At 31.5% G+C, this 19,411-nt stretch overlaps 1 protein-coding gene and 1 pseudogene across 1 annotated transcript; both read right to left on the minus strand.

Annotated features, from left to right (window-relative positions):
- Positions 1-9,513: 9,513 nt before the first annotated feature.
- Positions 9,514-11,246, minus strand: LOC149560982 (cytochrome P450 86B1-like; annotated as a pseudogene).
- A 2,425-nt stretch (positions 11,247-13,671) lies between these two features.
- LOC149560983 (cytochrome P450 86B1-like) lies at positions 13,672-15,991 on the minus strand. Its single transcript, XM_089823711.1, has 2 exons — positions 14,706-15,991; positions 13,672-14,511 (listed from the first exon to the last, which is right to left on the minus strand). The coding sequence occupies exons 1-2, from the start codon at positions 15,591-15,593 to the stop codon at positions 13,834-13,836; spliced, it is 1,566 nt and encodes a 521-aa protein (XP_089679837.1). The 5' UTR covers positions 15,594-15,991; the 3' UTR covers positions 13,672-13,833.
- Between the last annotated feature and the right edge of the window lie 3,420 nt (positions 15,992-19,411).

Here is a 19,411-nt window from a genome sequence, read left to right on the forward strand (position 1 = left end):
CAACATGAGTTAGTTATGTATTCTATAGGGATATTATTATGTCAAATTTATCACCAAATTTTTCTTTAATATAAAAATTGTCTATTATACAACTTATTATGTCAAAATACACATCAACAAAAAAAATCAATAATATTATGTCAAAGTTGTTTGAATATCTTAACATTTAAATAATAATATATTTAATTTAAAATCATACAAATCAATGTCAAAGTAATCAAAATTGAAAACGGTTAATAAATGAAAGTTTAAAAAATATAATTTAGTTAACTCATATTTGTAACTATTTTATGGTAAATATATGAACTACTATTTGTAATTACCTCTTTCTTTCTACACAAAATCATTCATTAATATCTTAATATTAGCCTCATCTACCCTATATTTGCATGGTGGCTAACAATGTGTAATATTGGACAAACAAATTACCATTTGATGTTAACAAAATCACTACCAATTATTTGAAATTTTCTAAAAATAAAGATTTCATTTTTTGCATTTAATAACTAATTATAATTTTTATCAAGTTTTAATTTGATATGTATTTCTAATTTCGTATATAATAAATTTACAAAAATTGTGATAAATGTTCTAAAATGAAAACATAAATTAAAGAAATTCTCTAATTTGATATAAACTTATATATTGTTTGTAATTTGTGAAACAATTTAATATAGAAATAATTATTATATTTTAATAGTAATATTATTTAAAATTATATCTTTCAATCAAATTTATAATATGTATTAACTTGATATTAAAAATATTTCATTTGATTTAATATTTAAATTTGATATTATTAGGTTTTACTTATAATTATTTTAACTATAAATATTATTTTCTCAATTTTGAAAAAAATAATTTTAACTTAAACTATTCTAGTTAAATGTGTTAAAAAGATATTATAATGTTAAAAATTACTACATAAAACATAACTAAATGAATTTTTAGTTTTAAAATAATTTTATATTATAAAAGCATATATAAATTTTAAATTAAAATCAATGTATATAATATATTTTTAAAATTATCAACTTACATATTTGTACTTATTATTATAAAATTAAAACTCTAAAAACAAAAAAATGTTTAGTTATTGTTTAAAAAAAAATCAATTATTAAAAAATCAATTACTACTTTTGCTTCAACACTTGAGGAAAAAAGTTTTAACCTTGTCATTCGAATAGACAGTCTTCTAAAGGTACATAAAACAAAATACTATTGCAGAATACAGAAGGAAGAATACAAAAGTACGATTTCTATGTATGTGGTATGTGCTTGGGTGGCATGGCATACCCAGCCAGTCGAAATAACTGCTTAGGTAGCCGTTTCCCCAAGAAGTGACCAGACATAAATGGTGAGGTGGAGCGAACACCAAGGTGAGATCAAAGCTCAAGGCAAGTATGGGCACATACAATGGGGTTTGCTTCAACTAAACTTTTCCGAAAACTTTTGCATGCCCTTCCAATCAATCCACATCGACTCCTTTTTTTTTAATTAAATCAAAGCCTCCTAACCTTGATTCCAAAAAAAAATCTCCACAACTTTTTGATAAATAAACCAAAAAAATTGACATATATTTTTTAAATAAAAAATATCGTCGCCTCGTTTTGCATGTCTAGGCTAAAATGACTTGGGTGTAGAAAAAGAATTTGCCTAACAAGTCAACATCGTCCAAATTGGACTTATTTTATATGGAAATGGGGGTTTTTGAATGTTTTGAGCTTAATGGTGATGTCCGTATGGGCTCTAAGTGTTCCGAGAAATAGTCCCCCAGTTCGAATACAAAATCCTCTAAAAGCCATAGATATGAAAACCAATGCCAATCTCTCACAAACATAATAGGGGCATGAAGATCTGGCACTCTATACCATGTTGACATTGGTGAAAGATCAATCCCACAGCTCCCAAGAATCACCTTCATGCAAGCACCTGTCACCCAAAGAGAGAAGCAAAAGCCATAGACGCTGGAATTCCCGGATCTATAGATGAGACAACCTTGATCAACAAAAAGAGAAATTGCAATTATCAAAAGTAAATTAATGAATTGATTTACAATTACCATCCTTATAAAGGAGAAAGGTAAAACCTAAAAGGTAGAAACTCTAAAGAGGTCTAATCTAGGTTGCATCATAATAATTAATAAAAGAATTAATTATTAAATGCATAAATTTTAGCTTAATAAAACTAGAGTTAATTAGGAAATATCTAATTACTCTTAACAATTGCTAGTTAATATAAATAAGATAATTATTTTGTCATTTTTAACATTGATCTTCACTAAATGAAAAGGAAATAGTATTTGTAGGTGAATTGGATATAGAGTTGTTGATGAAGCTATAGGGAGAGTCTACACATTTGAAACAACAAAGCAAAGGCTATGGAAGGATGAGTATAGAGGATAAAATTGTACTTTTTGACCATACTAAAAGATTGAAACACAGTTTTTCCTGCCATTGCCTATATTGAATGGAGGTAAAACAAAATTTAATTAATAGAAATTTATCAAGGCTCCAACTTATAAAAAATTTTAATAAAAGATTAAGAAATATCATTTTTTGAAATAGATTTAAAAATTAATCTTAAGTATAATTTTTTTTTTTTAAAATAATAGAAAAAATTAAATAATAATATGACATCTAAACCAAATGTACCAAAAAAAACCAAGTGCATATAGAGTCTAGAGCCAAAATAATAATAATCAAATTCAACTAGGAAAACCTCTTGAGCCTAATATTGAACCTTTCTTTTAGTCAATGGTCATGATTTCTTTAAAAGTTGTTATAACTAGCAATTGCACCTTAGTGTGCAATGGGTAAGCCGAAAGATATGGAAGTTCAATTGATAAGAATTGGTCTATTTGTTACATACATTTTTATTGTGCAAGAGGTAAATTGGTAGGTTATTTTAATATTGATATTTGAGTTAATAGAGAAGGAGATGGAGAATGCATGCAAGATGAATACAAACTTAAAAAATTGATGATTTCTTCTTGCTTCATTTAATGACCATAGATTGTTTAAATTTTTATTTGATAGTAATTATATCAAATAATGCAAGCTATGACTAAGACAAATACATGCATGTTCTTCAATTTTAAGTAATGTAAAAGATTATACGTATAATATTTGTCCATCATATCATCACACCAATCTAGATTTTAAATATATAATTTGAGTTCAACCTAACCTTATTTAAATATATAATGGTTATATTAGATTAGATTATATAACTTATTATTACTAATTGAAATTAAAGTCTTGGTAATTCTTTCTTTCAAAAATTTAAAAAGAAAACATTTCATCAATCACTATTTTTTTTCTCTATTGATGAGAATTAAGTATTCATTAACAATCTTTGATAACAAAATAAAAATCCTAAATAGAATACCCACAATTTCTCTCTCTTGAGACCCTCTAAATAAGTGCTCCCTAATCATACCCCAATCAAAACTCCCAGTATACAATGAACAATATACTAGATACAACACAAGTAGCATACTTTTGACTTTGGGATCTCTACCAAGGTTGTTTTTTCTACCTATGATTGTGTGTCACTCCCACCTTCTTAATATTCTCTATGACTAGTCATGTCTTCAACTCCTACAATCAAGCATACATATCCACTAGACATATGGGTGAATCTGTTTACTATAAATAGTGAATAGTAATACTTGAATTTTGGTAATGTGGGGCAAATTATGTGGATCTAGAACAATAATGACTTGGTGTCATTTCAATCTAGTTGCAAATATTTATGTTAAAAAAAATGGTCGAGTCTATTTGATCTATTATTGAAAATAATTGTAATACATGAAATTAATTGAAGTCATTTAGTAAATGATTTTTCTTCATGCAACAAAGGTTTCAATAGAGATGTGATATCCACTTTGCATTCACTTACATGTATGAACGTGATTGGAATAAAAAAATTGAATTGAAAAGATAAGCAAGCTTCGTTACTATTTTGGTTGTTTCATCATTTTGGTTCTTTTGCATGTGGATACACAAAATGGATTTGTTAAATAGGTTTTCTCAACTTTCAAGTATAAATTTCCTTTCTTAACTCTGTTCCATTCAAAAGAAAACTGGAAATATATTTTTTGACCTTTCAAATTCCAACAATTTAATATATGTATAAAAATCATCCTAAATTAAAAATAGTGAAAACCTATTTAATGCACAAGACGTGGAGGAGAAAAGCCCCTCAAAACTATGTTGCATTCAAAAGAAAATTGGAAATATATTTTTTGACCTTTCAAATCCTAACGATTTAATATATGTATAAAAATCATCCTAAATTAAAAAATAGTGAAAACCTATTTAATGCACAAGCCGTGGAGGAGAAAAGCCTCTCAAAACAAAGAGTGAAAAAAAATGAGGCTTTTTGAATGAACACCAAAATCAATAAATTTTGAATAGACTGAATTAGAGAAAAGTTAGGGAAAAAATACATTGTAATTTTTTTACATAGAATCAAAGGATAAATAGATTACTCAAACTCAATAGAAGAGGAAAAATTATTAGTGAAAAAAGTTGAGACTTTTTGAATGAACACCAAAATCATCATAAATTTTGAATACATAATTAGAGAAAAGTTAGGAAAAAAATACATTTTAATTTTTTTACCAAAGGATAAATAGATTACTCAAACTTAATAAAAGAAGAGGAAAATTTATTATTAAAAATGAATGAGGCAAGAAATCTATGAACATGTGAAGCATTTATTTCCACTTAATCGTCAGTTTGTATTATAGTGGCAATAAATCCCAAGAGTCCACCATCAACCATCATGCATTTAAAAAAAATTTCTTTCAATCAATTAAACTTTTAGAATTTGAATTTTTTCATTGACAAATTTCAAAAGCTCAATTACCGTTTATAAGAAGTTCAAAAATAGGATAGCATAAGTACTAATAGTCGATCACACATGTACTGTTAGCTTTAAGCTCATCATCCACCTAGCTAAATTCAGGAAAAAAAAAGACAAATAATTTCAAGATGTGCTTAGCCTAAACAGCTGATAGATTGTTTCCTCTAGCAGCTAATAGAATTGTAAAGGAATACTATTATTTAATTGTTTTTAATAAATTAAAATGGTCATAAAATTCAAAAAAAAAACAAAAAAGTAGTTTTGAATTTTAGGATTACAATAGTTAAGGCTCCTTTTGGTTGCAGGCACAGGGATAGGAATAGAACATTAGAATAGAAATGAGGAATAGAAATAGAAAACTAAAATCCCAATATAATTTGGTTCACCTAAAATTTAATTAATAATATGTTAATCCAACTTTAAAGCCTTCTCAAGCATGGATTTACGCAGAGCCTGATCGTAATCATAGTTGAATTAGCAATCTGGTGAAATGCAAACCAGAGGATTCACTAGCAGCACAAGCTTCAAACCGAGTTTGGAATGTTTAATATACGTATCTGAATTCTGAAAATCTCAAATTTTAAAAATTTATAAAGAATTTTATTTAGATCGTTTCTGCCGATAGCTAGTCATATCTCAAAGAATTTCACGGCACCGTCTGAAAATATATGAGAAAGTGAATTTATGTTAACTCTGCTCTCACAACAATTACACACCATTCCAATTCGGGTATTTTATCTTTTACTTATTCGGGTCTGTTTGGTGAGCAGAATAGGAATACGTATTCTGGAATAGAACATATTCCTTTTCTCTGTTTGGTTCAGCCAATATTTGATGGGAATTCGCGGACCTGAAAATTTATGTTTTCTAAAATTAAAAAAAATGGAATAGGAATATGTATTCCAATAACACCTATTTGGGTGGAATTGTAAAACCTCATTTTTGGGCCAAAATTGGAATACGTATTCCAATCCCGTTTTGGTGCATCCAAACAAAGAATTCAAAATTTTTGAAATACATATACCAAAATACGTATTCCTATTCCTACTCACCAAACGGACCCTTAAGCAATGGAATTGCTACAATGCTTATACTAGTTTTTGCACTTCCCTCCTATCAAAATACATCCAATGTTTTGAAACCAAATGAATGTTCAATGGCAGCCCGGAAAGAATTTACTATTATTAACATTAATATAAATAGTTTCTACACAGTTAAATCTAGAAATTCTATGCAATATCATGATAAATTATAAAAATCTAATATTACGAAAAAATGAGAAAAAAATAATAATAAAATTGAAGAATTAAATTAAAAATAACAAAGATACAAATGTGCAGGGTAAAATTGACCGGAATAAAATTTATTGTCAAAGTACTTCATATTAGAAATGGGTATATACCTATTGCACAAATTCTATTATGAATATATGATTCATCCTCCCCTTTAAAGCACGTCCAAACTTTTTAATATAACTTACATTTTATATTGGTTTATGTGCAAGGAGGGGAGATGGATAGAAAATAAAAGGCATAAGAAATGGTGTCTACATAGCAAATGTTTGTACAAACATTAAAAAAATCTCATTTAAAATATTTTTATTTTTAAATTTAATTATTAAATTTAAAGTGATGAGGGCACAACCAAGACAAAAAATGAACACAATAGAAAAAGGGAATATTATTATCAGAAGTGATATGCTATTACATTCAATACAAAGAAAATAGACCCAATTGCCCTCGGGCTTACAATGTTATTTGATTCTAGAGACAACCCTCATTTTAGTACCTTATCCAAACTCACCAAAAACTGCATTTACAATGCCAGAAATGACCTTAAGTAACCCCAATTATGTTTAGGGTTAGGAATACATTTTAGAATATGCTATTTGGCATCCATAGAAAACACATCAGAAATCGGTGTACAATTAGAAGAATAAAAAAATGGTAGTTCAACTTCCAGGAGACATAACTTTTGATCCGAGACTTCGATTAATGAACTGTTTACATTTCTAGAAAGCTCTCCAAGCGCTCTATAACCTTATGAACCAGCTTTGCTTGTCCCCCATTTTTCGAGTCCGTACGAGGCTATTTAGTAGCTCAAATATGGCTTTGAAGTGCTCTTAGGGGGTCTCCAAGTAACTTAAAATTGAAATGACTTTCAAACCATAAAACCTTTTGCCCTGATTCTTTTTCTGCAGTGCTTTAAATTACAAGTATAATCATCTCTCCAACTTACACCCTTTAACTCATCATAATTATGACTCAATTACAAAGTACCCTATTTTTCTACATTCACATGTATTCCAAGGTGCTCAAAAGCTCTAGTCCAAAAAATAAATAGTGGAACTTTGAGAGTTGGAATCTCTGTTTCACCCAAATGGGTATCCAGAAATGAAAACACATTAAAAAGAAACTAACAATAAGCATATTTTTGGGTGATATAGGATTGCCCTTACACCATTCCTACATCAATTAGACAGCCTCAATTTGTTAACAATGTAGATATTTGTAAAAACATGACATAGCTCAATCTTAGTGATTGAACTTTGAGGTAGTTCTAAGTGTAATCTGTTAGATGCCAAAAATGCAACCATGAGCATGTTTGATCTTTTACAGGTAGAAGTTATTTGATGAGCCAATTTCCTCCATGATGTTTAGTGGGGCCTATTTGAAATGATGGTAGAATGATATTAGAATATTTAGTCCACCAGTACAAGTAAGAGGAGAGGGGGGATTGGGGGGATGAATTAGTTATCCAACCATTATCACAATTATCAACCTTAATAAAACTTAATCATGTGAGTAATGAAACCACAACAAGATACCCATGCACAATAACACCAGATATGTTAATTAGGGAAATCCTTGATCAGAGGGAAAACCGGTGGGGATGGTACCCACACATTCAATGTACCAATATAAATATTATTTGTTAAAGGATGGACCCTATCAAGAGTCTATAAGAACATTAAGTACATATCAGTTCCTGTTAGGAGACTTTGAATCCCTATTAGAAGATTCCAACCTTGTTAAGAATTGTGCCAATTATGTTAGGAATTGTAAAAGGCAGATGGAGCCAACAATTAGTTTTAAGGGCAAGACCAATGAAATCACTATCAAAATGATCTTTGTATTATTCCTTGCAGAATAATAGATTTGAAATATAATTCCCCCTTCAAGTTCTCTGTCCTATCAACTAGACCTCTGCTCCTTCTGATCTTGATACCAAATCATGATCTTTGCATCCAATAATCCATTGGATCACTTACTTATATTCAATACTTGTTACATACACTTTCCTTTATACCGCATTTTCAAAAAAATTCTGTCCTTGAGGCCTTCTCAACTAATTATAGTAAGATAATTAATTAATTCACAATTACAATAGTACTATTGGTTCACTGTATATAAAAAACTTCACAAGTGTGACTTCAGGGCTTGCACACTTGCTGATGTCACCATTAGACTACGACTAGCTGACTGCGCATCACTAGATTATATCTCTGCCAGAAGTGATAATAGGATCATCATGAGAAACTACTTTCCATGTACTTCGTCTCTGCACTGCTCTTTGTAAATCACTTATAGTTTCCGTAAATCTTTGACTTAGACTCTCTTGTCATCAGGACACAAGGTACAACATGTTATTAAGCACGATTCAATTGTACACCAAAACTTTGTCCATACAAATATGATCTATGTCAGCTACTCTGTCAAACTTCATAGACTTACTGCTATGTTGACATCAATGACAAACACAGTCATGAATCCAACATGTCAATACTCACCAATGTTTAGAATACTCCCCCAAAGAAATACCATCATCATTCATGCTAACAGTTTAATCGTCTTGTGATGCATCCAAGAAGTATATATAATTGTTGATAAAGGAGATGAATAATCCTCTTCATTGGGATTCACAGTCGTGATTAGATTAAACGAATGTAGTATCTATGAAGTCTGTGCTGGCATTTTCTCAACTAGTGACATTTATCTACGAGCATTCTGACAAGTATACCGATTCTAAGTCTCTCGGTGCACCATGCAAAATTCATCTCACTTTCAGCTGTCAAGACCCAAAATTTTAAATCTTTCTCATTAGAAAAAATTGCTAGAGCAGTAATATTTCTTTCCATTCTCAAACACTTAAAAATCGATTTATCAATTCAGTTAGAGTATCTGGATATTAATCAGTCGTGAATAATGGAGTTTTATTGCTAGGCTGTTAGATGTACATGCATAAATCTGTAGATTACGATTCAAATGTTTTCTTACTTTCACATTTTGTTTTATATATTGTCATATCTAAAAACATTACTGACGTAATAAAAATTAATTTCCAATTTTAAAATCAAGGTAAACTAAACTTGAATAATGAATAAATAAATGTAAATGCATATAAAATGAAGTTCATTTATCAAATTTTATATAAAATATACCATTTTCACATTCTATTCATTAGATTAAGAACAGAGAAATCAAAGTGAATCCAGGATGGAGGAAATAAATACTAAGGTATGCAATGTTGATCATTATAATATTTTAATAAAAGAAATATTTCAATAAATATTAATATATACTGTTTTCCATAGGGATAGAACTTTTCAATAATATTGCAGTCTTGCTCATGACAATGAAACTATTGTAGAATATCCTATCTTGAATCCAAGCTAACCTTGAGGCCATGTTTCATGGAGAGAGTGAGTCCAAGCTTAGGCCTGACAATGTGACCAGGATCAACTTTAACTTTGTAACGAGCAAGAATGTTTGCAGCCATAAACTTCATATTGACATAAGCATGATCTCTCCCTAGGCAGAGCCTAGGACCAGCATTAAACACAGGATACTTGTAATCCCACTCTTTCAGACAAACACCCTCTTTGTTAATCCATCTTTCAGGCTTGAATTCCACAGCGTCCTTACCCCACAGGCTCTCCATTCTATTTGTAGCATAGATAAAATAGAGAAGCTTTGAGCCTTTCCTAACATGGGTTCCATCAGGCAAAGTGTTGTCTTCTATGGCTTGTCTATAACTTACAGGGACAGGAGGATAAAGCCTTAGAGATTCTGATATTGCTGCCTGCAAATAGTTCATCCATCTCAGTTCTTCCAAACCAAACATATCAATTTTGTCACATGAATCATTGTTCTTGTCATTCATGTGTTTTGACTTTAGAATCTGAGTTATTTCAGAGATAATCTTTTTCTCTACATTTGGGTGCTTGGACAGAAGCCAGAAGAACCAGGAAAGAGCTAGAGCTGAAGTATCTCTACCAGCAAGTAATATACTCAGTGTTAAATCCTGCAAATTAAGAAAATGGCTGTTAACAATGATGTTTGGCTTTGACTGGTATTAAAATACTAGGATTTCAAAGCTCTCATAACTTATCGTTCAATTTTCTTTTTATTAAAGATTAATATGGCAAAAACTTGAATAAGTTTTATCTTTTTTTGTAAAAATACTCCTTAGAGTTTGGTCCATACCTGGAGCAGTTTGTCAGAAGGGGAACGCCCTTCTGCTTCCTCCATGTTGATAAAAGTGGACAAAATGTCACCATGCTGTATTCCGCTTGCTGACTTGAGCTCCTCAATTCTACTCTTCACCATCTCTGATGCAAAATCACAGATCATTGCTTGAGCTCTTCTGAGCATTTTCTCAGAGCCCACATTCAAAGATCTCATACAATTCCAAAGAAAATGAGGAAGAAGGAGCCTATAAGTACAAGCATATAGTGCATCGTCAAAGGCCATGGCAACTGGAACATCAAGAAGAGGACCAGAGCTTAAACATCCTGGGTCTCTACCCAATACAGTGATACATATGATATCAAAATTGAGTCTAAGAAAAATATCTTGCAGATTAATCAATGATTTTCTGTCTTTTGCTTCATCAAGAACTGGTATGAGTTTTTCCTGCAATAACTTTTGCAACAGAGTTATATTCTGGTCTCTGAAACTTCTGCTGCTCATAGCCATTCCCACTGCTTTTCTCTGTCTCTTCCATAAGTCGTTGTCTGCTGTGAACAAACCATCACCGAACACATCAAAGAAAACACTCTTAAAATAAGGACCCCTAGGGAAGTTAGGAAACTCATTCTTCAGAATATGTTCCAAGTTAAGAGGCCTTGAAGTGACTACCTCAAAGAGACCCCTTGTCATCCAGGGACCACTAAATTTGAAGGTGCCACCATTTTCTATGACTACTTTGGCCGCATAGTCATAGACATTGGTTATGTTCCATAGCAGGGATGGCATCATGCCTAACACAGGCCAATTCAGAGGTAGCCTACTCTTTGATTTGGTAGAATACCATTTTGCAATGCTTAGTAATACTAGTATGGTGGATGCCACTGCAACCGTGTAAAGATCCATGGTGTGAATTGCTCAAAACCTTGCAGCCTTACGACCTATAAAGAAATCCTGGAAAGAAGAGCTCAACTGAACAACTATCCAACAAGTTCAGGATTGAAGCAGTTGTAGTTAGTGCAAACCCTAGTGAGGCTACAAATCCAAACTACTTCAAGACAGTTTAAACCCTAACGTCCTATTTAGGGTTGCTTGCAACCTTAAACTGAAGAAATGGCTCGTCTTATTCTAAACATCAGAAGAACCAAAAATGTTAAATGAGTCCATGCTTATAGATTGTAATAGACCTCCTCTAATGCCACTTGAGGCAATGACAGAAATTATAATTAATATAGCACTGGTACTAACAAATGAGCTGCAAGAGTAAAATGGCACCATCCACCAGTATTACAGAGTACTGATTTATTCAATATTCTTTATTGGTGTTGGCCACAGGCCCTGCATTGGTTAACTTTAGTGGCTGTTAAATTGTAGGTATAAATTAGTTGTGTAATTTATGGTATGTTGAAGCCCTCAGATAATAAGGCCTTTATACAACAACTTGCAGTAGTATAAAAGCAATTGCTATCTGATGAGCTGCAAGAGTAAAATCGCACCATCCACCAGTCTTACTTTATTCAATATTCTTTATTGGTGTTGCCCACAGGCTCTGCATTGATTAACTTTACTGGCCGTTAAATTGTAGGTATAAATTAGTTGTGTAATATATGGTATGTTGAAGCCCTCAGATAATAAGGCCCTTATTGCTTTGAATAATAGGAGAGTGGATTTTTACAAAATAAGAAACAAATACGTTACCGAATCACTGTCACAGTAGAGAAAGTGATAAATGTTAGTTATTAAGCTCTTAAATAACTGCAATGAGGTTTTGGTTTATTTTTATTTAACTTACGATATTTATATAATGTATTAAGTATTAATTTTAGTTTGAGTTGAAATTTGAAAATCTTGATAGATAAAATCTCAATGTTCTTCATATAAATTTCATCCTATAGATAAGGGCAGAAGGCTTAAAAGATGGTTTGTAGATCAGGACGATTTATTGAAGATGAAGATATTTGTAAAAACATGAGGTTGCTGCAATCTTAGTGATTGAAAGCTGCTTGTAATTAAAGAGATCAAATTTTCACAATTCATTATATTGTATTGATATGTTTACGGATTCGATTTTGTTAAGGTTTTCTACCATCAACGTTTCTTTTGAATCACACTGTGTGATCCATCATCAGGATGAAGAGCAAGAAATGCAAAACACACCCATCATCAGGATGAAGAGCAAGAGATGCAAAACACAGATGAGCAAGAGATGCAAAACACAGTATTGTGTTTTGCATCTCTTGCTCTGCATCTTGATGATGGATCACAGTACTATGATTCGAAACATTGATGGTAAAAATCTTAACACAATCGAATCCTGAAACAATACTGTGTTTTGCATCTCTTGCTCTTCATCTTGATGATGATCAGGTAGTGTGATTTGAAATGTTGATGATAAAAATCTTAACACAATCGAATCCGGAAACATATCAATATAGCTACTTGTAAGTTTAATCTTCCAGATGCCAAATTTTGGTGTTTACCCCTAGCAGACAACCATGATCATGTTTGAGCCTTCTTACAGATGCAGCCTAATTGATGAGTCAATTTCCTCTCTATAAAGTCTAGAGGGCACTAATGAAACAATAATATTGTCTGGCAGTGCTTCTGGATTGGATTAGATTGTAATTACTACATATCCAATCTAATCCAAAAGCACTGCAAATGGTTTTAATAGATTGTAGAAATCTACTATCTTTATGACGGAATGTATTTAATTTTCTTGTGGTGGATTTATTCAGTACTATTCAATACATCTCTGAAAGTTTGTGCTTGCAGTATTTCAACTGCAAATGGTTTTAATAGATTGTAGAAATCTACTATCTTTATGATGGAATGTATTTAATTGTCTTGTGGTAGATCTATTCAGTACTATTCAGTACATCTCTGAAAGTTTGTGCTTGCAGTATTTCAACTAGTGACATGCATACGTATGAGAGCATTACTGAAAAACATAATAACGCCACGTGTCTGAATGTACTATGCAACTTTAATCTCACTCCCTACTGTCAAAATTTTGAAGCTCTGCTATTAGAATAATATGGTAGATTAGTAATAACTCTTCCCTACCTCGAACTCTTAGATATCAAGTTAGCATAATAATTGAGGATATTAAGGACTCATATAGTATTCTTTAGATGCCATGTAGGTATCAGTTCATAAATCTAAGTCTGGGTGATGGATAATGAATGATTTGGCTCTTCGGAGTAAATATAATCAAATTATTTATCAACTTTTATTAAAAATTATATCATTCTTACAATCAAATCTTTACAAAGTGAATTCAAAATAAATGAAAAAAATACCAAGATCTGCAATGTTGACCAACATACTATTTTAGTGTAATATTAATATCTACTATTTTCCATAGAGATAGAACTATTCATTTGTCTAGCATTCCACTCTAAGTAATACTTATGGCAGAACCAACAAACTCTGTTTATATGAAGAATAACTAAATTTCAATAAAGTAGCACTCTTGCTTATGATAATGAAACTATCTTCTCCATTGTAGGATATCCTCTCTTGGATCCAACCTAACCTTGAGGCCATGCTTCATGAAGAGAGTCAGTCCAAACTTAGGCTTCACAATGTGATCAGGATCAACTTTAACCTTGTAACGAGCAAGAATATTTGCAGCCATAAACTTCATATTGAGATAAGCATTCTCTCTCCCCAAGCACAGCCTAGGACCCGCATTAAACACAGGATACTTGTAATCCCACTCTTTCATACAAACACCCTCTTTGTTAATCCATCTTTCAGGCTTGAACTCTGAGGCATCCTTACCCCACAGGCTTACCATTCTATTTGTAGCATAGATAAAATAAAGAAGCTTTGAGCCTTTCTTAACAAGGGTTCCGTCAGGCAAGATGGTGTTCTCTATGGCTTGCCTATAACTTACAGGGACAGGAGGATAAAGCCTCATAGTTTCAGATATTGCTGCCCGCAAATAGTTCATGGATCTCAATTCCTCTAAACCAATCATATCAATATCAATCTTGTCACAAGAATTATTGTTGCTGTTATTTATGTGTTTTGACTTCAGTATCTGGGTTATTTCCGAGATTATCTTTTGCTCTACATTTGGGTGCATGGATAGAAGCCAGAAGAACCAGGAAAGAGCTAGAGCGGAAGTATCTCTACCAGCAAGTAATATACTCAGTGTTAAATCCTGCAAAAATTAAAATTTAAAAAAGAACCAGTTGTTAATAATTACGTGTGGCTTTAGCTAGTATACAAATACTAAGATTCCAAAGCTCCGATAACTTATCATTTAATTTTTCCTAATTGAAAATTGATATGGCAAAACATAGAATCAATTTTAACTTTTTTCTTCAAAATACTCCTTAAAATTTGGTTTCATACCTGGAGCAGTTTTGCAGAAGGGGGACGCCCTTCGTCTTCCTCCATCATGATAAAAGTTGACAAAATGTCACCACTCTGTATTCCTCTTCCTGATTTGAGCTCCTCAATTCTACACTTGACAATTTCAGATGCAAAATCACATATCACTTTCTGAGCTCTCCTCAGCATTTTCTCAGAACCCACATTTAAAAATCTCATACAACTCCAAACAAACTGAGGAAGAATGAGCCTATAAGTACAAGCTTCCACAGCATCATCAAATGCCATGGCAAATGGGACTTCGAGAAGAGGAAAAGGGCTTAAACATCCTGGATCTTTACCCAATACAGAGATACATATGATATCAAAATTGAGTCTAAGGAAAACATCTTGAAGATCAAGCAATGATTTTCGGTCTTTTGATTCTTCAAGAACCGGTATGACTTTTTCCTCCAGTAACTTTTGCAACAGAATTATATTTCGGTCTCTGAAACTGCTGCTGCTCATAGCCATTGCCACTGCTTTTCTCTGCCTCTTCCATAACTCACCATCTGCTGTGAACAAACCATCACCAAACACATCAAAGAAAACACTCTTAAAATAGGGACCCCTTGGGAAGTTAGGGAACTCATTCTTCAGAACATGTTCTAAGTTTGAAGGACTTGAAGTGACTACTTCAAAGAGACCCCTTGTAAGCCAAGGACTACTAAATGTGAAGGTGCCACCATTTTCTACGAGTACTTTGGCTGTATAGTCATACAAATTGGATATGTTCCATAGCAAGGATGGCATCATGCCTAATACAGGCCAATTTGGAGGCAGGGTTCTATTTGATTTGGTAGAATACCATTTTGCGATGCATAGTAATGCTACTATGGTGGATGCTACTGCAATAGTGTAAAGATCCATGGGTTGAACAATTCAAACACCTTGCAGTCTTATGATCTATAATGGAATTCTGAAAGTAAGGGCTCAACTGAAGAGCTACACAAGATGGTCGGGGAGTAGAAACATTTATAGTTACCTAATAACAATCCCGAGGCAAACTCCAGTGAGGTGACAACTCTCAAGGAAAACCCTAATGAGCTGACAACTCCAAGCTACTATAAAGCAACTTAAACCCAAAAATCCTATAGTAAAAATCATAAAACCTTCTCTGTTTCTTTTCTTAAAACAGTGATAATTCACCCTGATGATTATACCACATAACTAAAAGCAGCTGAAAACAAATCTCTTACAGGTACACCAAATGGGTTGCATTCAAATATAAATAAATAAAAAGGATCCTCCTATTCTGAATATGAAATGAGCCATGACAGTCAAATGGGTTCATTTTTATAAACAATAATAGAGCACCTGTAATGCCCCCTAAGGGCATGGACAAGGTTGAAATTAATAAATCAGAGGGACGGGCAATGGAAACAACTAATGTTGGTCTTACTAGAAGTGGAATAAAATCCATTAATTTAGCTGGTATTCTTTATTGGTTTTGCAGCTACTACGTCTCTGAATTAATTCAGCAAATCTAAAAATGTAGGTGTACATGAGTTGTGTAATTAATTGTTGTATACCAGCACGAAGCACTCAAATTTAAAGGCCCTTTATTGATTTGTACCGTCGGAGGGTGGAGTTTTGCGAAATAAAGAAACAAGAATGTTCGGAGGAACTGTCACGTAGAGAGAGTGGAAAGCTTTAGGTATTGATCACTTCAATGCATTTTCCAATGAGCACCTGCAAGGTTTTGATTTATTTTTATATAATTTTTAAGCGTGAATATTTAGTCTAGTTTAGGTTCAAATTTAAATGTAGAACATTAAAAATACATGAAGATCTTAAGCGGTGAATAAATGTTGATAGATGAGGATTTTATTATTATTATTATTCTTATTAGTTTTCGCCTCCACCATGGATCTGCATTAATTTAGTGGATATACACGACTCTTGTAATTTATGGTTGTATAGCATTAAGAAGTATTCAGTTTTGAAGGCCTTTATACTGCTTTGAACTGCAGGTGGGTAGAAATTCTTCAAATATAGAAACAAGTCTGTTCTCATGCACTGTTGCTGTCCAAAAATTGGAAAACATTAGTTATTGAGCACTTCAATGCATCTTCTAACGAGCACCAGCAGTAAGATCTAATGAGTGCAAGTGTTCCATTTATTTTCATGATAGATGGATTCATGTTGAATCACTACTCATGAAACATGGATCAATGAGTTTGACTCAAAATCACACAGTTAAACCCTGATAGCAATATCACAACCAGCAGTAAGGTTTTCGTTTATTTTTATATAATATTGAATATTTATTAACAAATAAATGTGTATGATTAGTCTGATTTTAGGTTGAAATTTAAATGTGGAACATTAAAAATATATGGAAATATGGATTTTTCAATGCTCTCCATTTAAAGTTCAACTTAAATTAGAATTAATATTTAGTTTTTAAAAACTAATGTAAAACTAAATAAAATTTGACTTTAGATTTGTATTATGCTTCAATTTTTTCTAGAGAGCTTTGGCATGTCTAGTGGAGAGTTTAGAATCAAGCTGCCAAGTTAGGGGTTTGTTCGGGCGAGCCTCTAGTTAAGACATCTTTTCTTGAGGTTGCTTGGGTTCTTGAGTCTTATTCATTATCTAGCATCCTTGATTAGAAAGGGTCGTTAGATATTTTAGGTCTGAAATTGGAGATTAAACAATTATAGTTGACAATGGTTCCTAGTAATATGGATATTTTTATATTGTTCAATCAACTCTTTTGCTTGGGGAGCTTCTACTACTAGATAGATATAGGCAAACCAAGAAGCAGATTGGTTGTGTTGGTTGGTGGTTTCCTCTTCTTCAAAGAGTTCCCAAGATAAATATTGATGGCTCTTCTCAAGGGAGCCACAGTTATAGTAGTATGGGTAAAATTGGGAGGGATAGTTTTGGTGATGTTCAATTTTTATTCTTCATTTATAAAGGGTATCAGATGAATAGCCTCATGGAGGCTCTTTCATCTTTTATACTGTAGAGTGGGCATTTATGAATCTAATTTATAAATCGTAGTGAATATAGATGATGGTCTATGACACTACTATGGTTATCAGACAAATTTTAAAGTTGGGCATGTCTTTGGAACTTGTTATGATTTCTCACATTTAACACTTAGTGTTTGGTGGGTCTTTTGAATCAATTATGTTTTCTCACGTTCCTCAATAGTAGAATAGAAAATTGTCCTAGAAAATTTGTCTCTATATTACTTGCATATGTTAGAGCAATTCTTTGAACATGATAGGATAGAATTGATTGTTCTTTGTTAGGCCTAAAACTCATTTTCTATGATTAGATTATTATCTACTTCTTTAACATGACAATGTACACACGCGGTTATGCATATAATACACATACATATATACTTATATAAATACAAACACACATAGAAATTAGATATATTTTTATTTTTATATGTGAAGAAATTAATTTTTTATCCTATTAAGTTAGAATTAATAAAATAATGACAAAGACCTACCAATCTCTTATTTATGGTAAATTTGATTGAATAGTTTACTTGAACATATACCAAACTATATATAGAATATTTCAACTTTAATATTTATTAAGTGTGAGCATTTATTGTAATCTAGGTTGAAATTTAAAAGTAGAACATTAAATAAATTACCTATGGAGAATTTGGTGAATACATAAATGTATTTGTAATTTAAGTTCACCATTAAAAATAAAGAACTAATTATTTAAGGTGATTTTTCAATAAAAAATATTTATTTCTTATCTAAAATGTTTTTTTATTGAATTGAAAGAAATATGAGTAACATGATTATTTTTAGAAGAATATAGATAATAGTATATCATATTTATTCGTTATTTCACTTTAAAATTATTATTTATTTATTTTGATCGGTAAACAAAACTTAGATTAATTATTATTATATGTTATGGTCTAGATTAATTATTATTATATGTTAAGTGAAGGTAGATTCAAACCCAAGACCTCCCACATAGAGGCTTGCAAGTTACCATTGTGTTGTAGGCTTTTGCCTATTTCACTTTAAAATTATTATACTAGGATTAAAATTATATTAAAATATTAAATTAGTATTAAAAAAAATGGCTTGGTAAAAGGCATATGTCATTTTGTTTTATATTTCAGAATAACTTGACTGTTTTGTTTTTTTCCTGCACTAGAAGGAAAAGAATGGGGTAGAAAATCCATGGTATCACCCGAGATATAAGTCCTCATCAAAGATATAAATGTGCCTCGATTACATCACAAGGTCTTTGGAAGGCATGGGTTCTAGTTAGAAAACAATATGAAGTTATATATTTTACCCTTGCCAAGAATATTAGAGAGTTTTCTCTTGACATAGGTGGTTTAAATATTGCAATGTTCACTTTCCTTATTGTTCCCATGCTTCCAAATATCGAACCTTCATGTGCAATCTTTAACACTCTTTCATTTTATATGTTGACTTTCTTTAATTGATATCCTATGTGCCTTAATTGGAAACTATTAAAAAAATAATTAACAATTCATTTTAGCCAAGATTATTGTTAGCTTTTAATAATAATATACTTGTTAATTTATTTGTTATAAAAAGTTTTGGAATAACGAGAAATTAGTACATTTACAATAGATAATTATGTTGTCTAAATTTCATAACACTAAAACCCTAAACTTAGATATCTACTAATCTAGATGAAGTAAAAATAACATTATTAGACACTCT

This window comes from Cupressus sempervirens, chromosome 4 (genome assembly GCF_028749045.1).
Source record: "Cupressus sempervirens isolate cs-2001-9-10 chromosome 4, ASM2874904v1, whole genome shotgun sequence".
Classification (NCBI taxonomy): domain Eukaryota; kingdom Viridiplantae; phylum Streptophyta; class Pinopsida; order Cupressales; family Cupressaceae; genus Cupressus; species Cupressus sempervirens.

Excerpts from the sequence above, each read along its gene's own strand:
- LOC149560983 (XM_089823711.1), bottom strand. The coding sequence starts at position 15,593 with ATGGATCTTTACACTATTGCAGTAGCATCCACCATAGTAGCATTACTA. Across the intron at positions 14,512-14,705 it reads CTTCTGCAAAACTGCTCCAG|GATTTAACACTGAGTATATT; the intron begins GTATGAAACCAA and ends TAATTTTTGCAG.